This window comes from Austrofundulus limnaeus, unplaced genomic scaffold (genome assembly GCF_001266775.1).
Source record: "Austrofundulus limnaeus strain Quisiro unplaced genomic scaffold, Austrofundulus_limnaeus-1.0 Scaffold287, whole genome shotgun sequence".
Lineage (NCBI taxonomy): Eukaryota > Metazoa > Chordata > Actinopteri > Cyprinodontiformes > Rivulidae > Austrofundulus > Austrofundulus limnaeus.
The window spans coordinates 518,851-526,844 of NW_013952689.1; the positions used below are offsets into that span (position 1 = coordinate 518,851).

At 39.5% G+C, this 7,994-nt stretch overlaps 1 protein-coding gene across 1 annotated transcript in view; it reads left to right on the forward strand.

The window, feature by feature from the left end:
• syne1b (spectrin repeat containing, nuclear envelope 1b) overlaps positions 1 to 7,994 on the forward strand; it is a gene marked incomplete in the record, with an annotated part of 311,340 nt that overhangs the window by 274,890 nt on the left and 28,456 nt on the right. Inside the window, 5 exon segments of the mRNA XM_014021303.1 lie at positions 970 to 1,107; positions 2,133 to 2,324; positions 2,425 to 2,752; positions 5,060 to 5,128; positions 7,218 to 7,342. Coding sequence (XP_013876757.1) covers positions 970 to 1,107; positions 2,133 to 2,324; positions 2,425 to 2,752; positions 5,060 to 5,128; positions 7,218 to 7,342 — 852 coding nt within the window.

The window sequence follows — 7,994 nt, forward strand, 5'->3', positions numbered from 1 at the left end:
ATATATATCTGGATTCGATCACTGGATGCTACAGATTGGCTTGGTGGTCTCCTGGTGTTCTACAAAACAGCGTCGGAGGCTTTTCATCTCCTGGCTGACTGACCAATTTGATGGATGGCCGTATTCTATCAGCACTTGGACATTTGCCTTGAGCGAGCTGGACTCAGTCTGCAAGCGGTTCTATTGAGGGTCGCAGGCTGGTTGTGGTCCCTGGACTTTGTTGGCCAGATGGAATTGATCTTGGAGAAAACTGATATATCGGCTCAGCAGAATTTGTCCACACTATTTGTCTGATTGGATTCGCCACCTTGAGATGTACCAGCACACATTAAGCAGATGGAAAATTGTTATCGTCTGCCTGACGCTTCTGTTCCCAAAATAACTGATTACAGAATCTGTCTCCCCTACATGGCCTTGAGCTGTTAACTAAATTCTTCCTGGTTGGATTACGTCAACAAGGTTCTGCCCCACACACACACACACACACACACACCCCACTCCCTCCTCTCACACCTGTGTGATCTGGTTTCCTGGAGCAAGCTGTAGGCCGCACAGAATGAACAGTTATCATCAATACTGGTTTTGGGGACTGGATTCTTCAGGCCCCCCTAAACTCACTTACTCCTCTGGCTAATAAATCTGCCCTATGCAGAGGTTTTTTCATAAACACCACAGTGTGTCACAGTGTTGATATAATATGATGTTTTAGATTTTTCCTCATCTTCCCTTGTGTGGTTTTTAGTTTTTCTGTTGTTAAAGGTAGCGCAACTATGTTTGCTGCATGACCTGTTTCACCTGTTCCCCCATGTTTGTCTTATATGTCTTCTTGAATGGGTGTTTCTTAATCTGCCCCCTCCCCCCTTCCCTGAATGTACAGCACCTTGTGAATTTATTTCTGTGAAAGGCGCTATACTTTTTTTTACTATTTTTGAGCATTGTAACGTTAACATCTGTTTTTGAATTCCACAGCACTTTATTTGTCAGAGAGAGGAGTTTGAGATAGCCAGAGATGGTATTTTAGTCTGGCTAACAGAAATGGACCTTCAGCTCACCAACATCGAACACTTCTCTGAGTGTGACATTCAAGCCAAGGTCAAACAACTCAGGGTAAGTTTGTCACTAGATCTTATTGTAAATTTGAACCAAGTAGATATGTACCTTAAAGGGATCCCCGATTAGTTGTAAAATTAAACTTTATTTGATAAACATAAATTTTAACTGTAAAATAAAGACTGTAAAAATACTGTAGCCTATTTAGTTTTGTAAATTTTTTAAAATATATTTTAACACGGACGGAGCCATTTTATTTACACACAAAGCGTTCTGGGTAAATGATGACGTGGATAGTGTGAGGCTGCTAGCGAGCTATATCCACCCTGAAGGTTAATCTTGGACAATATCTAACGAATGACTCTTTTAAATGAAACCAGAGAGCGTTGTAAAAAAAATGGCCCCATCCGTGTAATATATTTTTAAACTTTTAGTTTAAAAATTATAAAAACTGAACAGCCTACAGTATTTTTACAGTTAAAATATATGTTTATTGAATAAAGTCTAATGTTACAACTAATCGGGGATCTCTTTAAATGACTGACCTCTAAAATAAAATGTACTTATCACGATGTTGGTAATTGTAGTTTGGATGCGTCTGTGGCAGAGTGGTTAAGGGAGTTGTCACGTAACCGGTGGGTTGCCAGTTCAATCTCCCTTTCCATCTGCCTCAGTCGTTGTGTCCTTGGGCAACACTTCACCCAGCTTGCCTACTGGTGGTGGTCATCATCAGAGTGTGAATGTGTTAAAGATTGGGGCGGCTGTGGTGTAGTGGTTAGGGGAGTTTTTCCGTAAACCAGTAGGTTGCCGGTTCGATCCCCCTTTCTAGCTGTCTCAGTCATTGTGTCCTTGAGAAAGACACTTAACCTTCAAGACATTTTACCCACCTTGCCTACTGATGGTGGTCAGAGGGTCCGGTGTCACCGGTACATGGCAGCCCTGCCTCTGTCAGTGTCATTGCATGAATGGGTGTATGAATGGGTGAATGGCTGTAAGTGTAAAGCACTTTGGATTCCATAGGGACTTGATCAGGGGCTATACAAGTTCAGGCCACTTATCATTTACCATTTGTTATCCTCCAGTCGTTCCAGCAAGAGATTTCTCTAACTGCTGCCAAGATCGAGCACATCTTCCAGCAGGGTGAAGCACTAATAAAGAAGAGTGAGCCTATGGATGCCGCTGTCATCGAGGAAGAGTTGGAAGAACTTCAGCGATACTGTCAGGAAGTGTTTGGTCGAGTCGAGCGCTACTACAAAAAACTCATCCGCCTTCCAGTAAGACTTAGAGCACCAAGAAGATTTCATTTTTATTAAACTGAACATTTGGTGTCTTAAATTACTCTGAAGTATATCTTTGCTGAACGATATTCCTTAGCTTGCAGATGATGATACTGATGTGTCGTTTTCTGACCGTGAGCTGGATCTGGACGAACCTGGAGATTTGTCCAGCCTACCGTGGAACGAGCGTTTGGGGGATGGCTTGTTGTCACCCCTGCCCTCCTCTGGTCGTTCAGCCTCCCTGGCTGTGCAGCTCCGTGCCGAACGCTCCGGCAGGGACACGCCTGCCAGCGTGGATTCCATCCCCCTGGAATGGGACCATGACTATGATCTTAGCCGTGGTCTGGAGAGCGCCAGCAGAGCCCTCAAAGAGCAGCAGAGTGAGGAGAGAGACTTGGTCCAGTGCCCTGCCTCAGACTTATCCGGTTAGTTTTCTTTTATTGTTGTTTGTTAAAGTTGCAGCAGCTCAGGAAACCAGAGATCCTGTATTTTTTTATCTTGACTCTTTTTTTTAAAGCCTTTGCTAATCAAATGTAAACATTTCTGTTAAATGTTTCCAGTAACTTTTTGGTCTAAAACCAAAGGAATCCCTTCAGTAACTTTTCTTTTTTGCTACAGTGGGCCTACCTCCACAGTTGAACAGAAAAGGGTTAATGTTATGTTCTCACCTCTAAAACACTAAGAGAAGAGAGAAAAAGCTCAAACACAACTTCACAAATATATCACCAGTTGTTGAGCTGTTTGAAAAACTTTAGTCAACACCCAACCCTAGTTTCCAGATAACAGTTCCTCACAAATTTGGACTTAGTTTAAAATACTAGAAAAAAGTTGATTTGTGAATTTTTTTTTTTGAGACTTTATAAATTTCATTTAAAGGCAACAAATTCTATATACAATAAAAATGCAAATCACAAATAAAGGATAATTTAATGATAAGAAAAAAAATCTTAAGCTACGTTCACACCAAANAACAAATTCTATATACAATAAAAATGCAAATCACAAATAAAATGAAAGGCAGCAGAAAGAAAAAAAATCTTAAGCTACGTTCACACCAAACGCATTTTGAGCAGCAGGAGTGGCTGGTTTACATGCAGAGTCTATGGTGGATGCACATCTAGGGTTGTGGTGTAGTGCAGGAGGTGCAGTTTGAGTGTTTGACGTTCATGCAGCGCGTCCAAAGCAGCCGACGCTCGAGTTCAAAAATCTGAACTTTTGCTGCTCGACGCATCTCATCAACCAGTCAGAGAGACTCTGCTCTGTAACGGAGCGTTGCATTTTTCCACGTGACAGTTTCCTGAATGTTGCCCACTTACCTGAAACAGACAGAAAGGAGATCTTTAGCTGAAATCGGTTTTCTGCAATTGGTGTTCTGGCTGGAGATATCAGCACCAATGTGGGTCAGCGGCTCGTTAAATTGACGTGTTAAACTGGGCTCAGGACAAAAATAGTTCATCAGCTCGCAGCTCCTGGAGTGGTGAAACCCACCAAACAGACCGCCTCTAAATTATCTGGTCAGGGTTCCTGCGGATCGTTAAAATGTCTTAAAAGTCAATGAATTCATCAATCCAAAATTAAGGCCTTAATTGGCCTTCAAATGTCTTAAATCAGTCTTTCAGAAGTCTTAAAAATGTTAACACATTGTAAATAGGATGATTGTTATTCATCTCAAATATTAAAATAATTGATAACATTTATTCATTTTTTAAACATTCACATGCAGACATTCCTCTTTGACATCACTTCCTGTTCCTTCACATGCAAATTTCTCAACAACCGTCCATCTGAGCATCGTGAAATTTGTTTCATAATATGTTAATAATGTTGTCTTTCCAAAAATGTATTCACATTTCTTACAAAAGAAATGATGTCACTGGCACTTTAAGGTGTCATCTACAGCAAATTGGGGTCGAGACCCCACTGTGGGTCCTAAAACTCCAAATTTTGGGTCGTTAGTTTAATTCCTGGAAATCCTCTAAGTTTAAAACGGACTTCTAAGAATGTTTTTGCTATATCTGAAAAAAAGCAGTAAGATATGGTTAAAAACAATTGGCCTATTAGGAATATTTGAATACTTCAACCAAAAATACTTTTATTCATGAGTTTCTGCCAGGTTTTTTTTTTTTTTTTTTTTTTTTTGAGAAAATAATTTAATTTCATTTGGCATTAAAGAGTCTTAAAAAGTCTTAAATTTAACTTGCCTTGAACTGTAGGAACACAACTGGTGAATTAATTATCTGGTGAGTGCAACATTCGCTTGTTCTCAGTAAATAAAGCAAAGCCATTTTCTAGTCTAGTCTTATTCCAGTCACGTAGCGCGTCCAACTTGAGGCGTTGTGCACGTTTTAGCTGCTGAAAATGTGTTCGGTTTGAATGTAGCATTATATCTGCCCCATTTCCCCCACCCCCCAAAAAAGAATAAATAAGGATAATTAAGGATGTTTTATATAAAGATGGAAACTGAAGTAAGTTTGAAATTCTGGGTAAATGAAGGATAAGAACAAGAAGAGAAAGATTATACTTTTTCTTACAAAGTGACAAATCTTAAGGCTGCTAAAAATACAGAACAATGTAAAGAAGCTGTTAAACCCATGAAGGTCACCTAAATATTTTCTTGTTGTCTTTTATTCCAAGATCCAGTTATAAAACAGTGCATCATTAAGGTTGAATACAGCAGATCACTCTGAGGTTCATACCTTCTGAATGTGTGTACTGTACAACATTTCTTCCAGATGTAGTGATCCCAGAGAGCCCTGAGGCCTATGTTAAGCTAACAGAACACACACTGAGGTCTTCCACTGGTAGGCAACAGCAGAGCCCAGCAGACCTAAAATAACTAATGCACTAGTGATGCCACACTGGCTTGGTTGATTTGTGTTTATTTCCTTCATGCACTTTATTCTGTGGTCAGCAGCTACACTTTCTAACACAGAGGGAAAGGATGAATTCCATTTCCTCATTAACTTGGTGCTTCTGTGTTGGGCTCAAATTAAGAAGAACAGAAATGGAATTCAGCCAAAACCTTTTTTTCTAACTTGCTTTCTTTCTTTTATCGGACTTGCAGTTTGCTGTGCAGCTAAGACATTTGGGTTTTTATGTGTTTTTTATTTATTTTGTGAAAAGCATGTTCTGTTTATCACAGCAAGTGTAGATTCTTACAGAAGGGATTGCAGATTTGTTGTTGTTCCTACAGAGACAAAACGTCTGCAAAAATTCTGTCCTTCTAACCAAGTTTTAAAATCTTATATCCAGCCAAAAAATCTTTTTGATCTTGTTTTGAGATTGATTCACTAAAGAAGAGTAGAACATGTAAGATTATTAATTTTGTTAGCTTGTAAATTTGAGCCAAATTAAGTGAATTGATCTGCCAATTGAATAAGACAATTTCACTTGGTAAGATTTTTGAAATGAGAAAAAAATTGAGTCAAATTAAGTGATTTCAAGAATCTTACCAAGTCTTGTTAGTCTGAAAATTTGACTCAAATTACCGTATTTTTCGGACTATAAGCCGCACCCGCCATTTAAAAAAAACTGCAAACATTAACATGCGTATAAGCCGCACTGGACTATAAGCCACACCCCCAACATTAAGAAGAAAAAAAGACTGTACACCCAAAATTGTCGTCAAGAAAGTGAATTCAACATCATATTTATTATTTAAGAAAAAAGTTTAACTGACCTTATTTTGGTAGTTTTCTTTAACAGTTTCTGATCCAATAAAACATCAATGAAACGTCTCATTCATCGTCCTCCAGCGCACTGAAACCATCGAAGTCCTCCCCTTCAGTGTCGGAGTTAAACAAGCTGAGAAAAGCTGCGTCACACAGCGGTATCTGTTGTCCTCCCGGGGTAATGCTGGCTCTGAAGCTGTGGTGTCCTCTTCACGTAGCAGTCCAGCCTTTCAGAACCCATTGGTGATGGTGGACTTGTTCGCTCTGCTCCACGCTGTTAGGATCCACTGGCAGACATCAGGAAATGACGCTCTTCACATTCGGCCAGTTTTTGTGAATGATTTATCCCCGTCAGTCATCCAAGCCTCCCATTCACCCCTGTGTGCTGCTTTAAATGCGTGATTCACACTGATGTCCAGGGGTTGCAAAAACTTTGTTGTACCTCCAGGAATAACAGCAGGAATTGAGTTTGTTTTCTTGATGGCTGCTTTCACCGAATCCGTGATGTGGGCCCGCATACTGTCCATAACAATAAATATTTCGTCGTGTCTGTCGAAGATTAATCCGTCGTGTCGTGTCTGCTACTAGCTAAAACAAAATGGTTCTTCTTCTTCTTCCTTTTTTTCGCGGCAGCCACACCTCCGGCTAAAGAGCCCCCTGGTGGCTGAAGAAAAAAAATCCATGTATAAACTGCACCGGACTATAAGCCGCATGGTTCAAAGTTCAGGAAAAAAGTTGCAGCTTATAGTCCGAAAAATACGGTAAGTCAAAACTTTCTGCCAATGAAGTAAGAAAATTTTACTTGGTAAGATTCTTGAAATAAGAAAAAATTGAGTCAAATCACATATTTCAAGAATTCTACCAAGTAAAATTTTCTTACTCCATTGGCAGAAAGTTTTGACTTGATTTGAGTCAAATTCAGGCTAACAAGACATGAGATCAAAAATATATTTTTTTGCTGGATACAAGTTTATAAGACTTTGTTAGACAGATATTTTTTGCAGGGTACTGGTAATATGATCCAGGTCTGGGTCCAGGAGGATTTCTCAAACATCAATAATAAAACAATCTGCACTCCAGTTCTTCTCATCCTTGGTTCTCCTCGTTTTGTGTTTCTGTTTAAGCAGGTCTAACTTCTAGTTTAATTTGATTGTGCGTTCTAGTTCAGTCAAGAAATATTTTTTCTTTTCTCCTAACATGATTTTTGTTGTGCCAACAGGAGAGGCTTCCTCAGCAGGATCTCATGTTCACTCTTTTGACATCAGTCACTCACACCTTCAACTGGACACCAGCAGCAGCCGTACCCACACCACCACTGAAGTAGATGCATCGTATATGGGCTATGTATGTCTAGTTCTGATACAGAAATGACTGAAACACATCTACATTATGTAACATATTTATCCTAAATTTGATCAATACAAGATATTTAATAATAACAGCTAGTATCAGAAGATCCATGTTCGACTTCTGTAGGGTAGTGTTACTATGTTAAAACACACACAGACAACCATATAATGCCAAAAAATAAAAAAAAGAATTGCATTCAAAAAATCTACAATTATATGCAGACAAGTAGTTTCAGGTTGTTAATTAAATTCCCAGCAAATGCTTTTTTAGTGCCAGGCAAAAATTCCTGTTGAAAGGATTTAATACAGATCTCGGTTCAAAACTGAAGTAGCTCACCATCTAATCTAGTCAGCTCAGCAGCAGACATGCAGGAAAGAAACTGGCCTGTGTGAAACGGACCCAATACCGCTGAGTTTTATCAGTGTGAAAAACAATCATAAATAGAATCAATGGGCCTCATGCAAGAACATGTTCGTATTCTTATCCTAAATTTCTCTTACTTTTGTTCGTACAAAGGGTTCGTACGAACATGTCACGTCAGATTCAACAAACTCTTCTATCTTCAGGAAACGTGTTGCGTAAATTCCACCTGTTCGTATCCAGCTGCTCGTGCAGGCGAGATTAGCATAATTACCAACCCAAATAC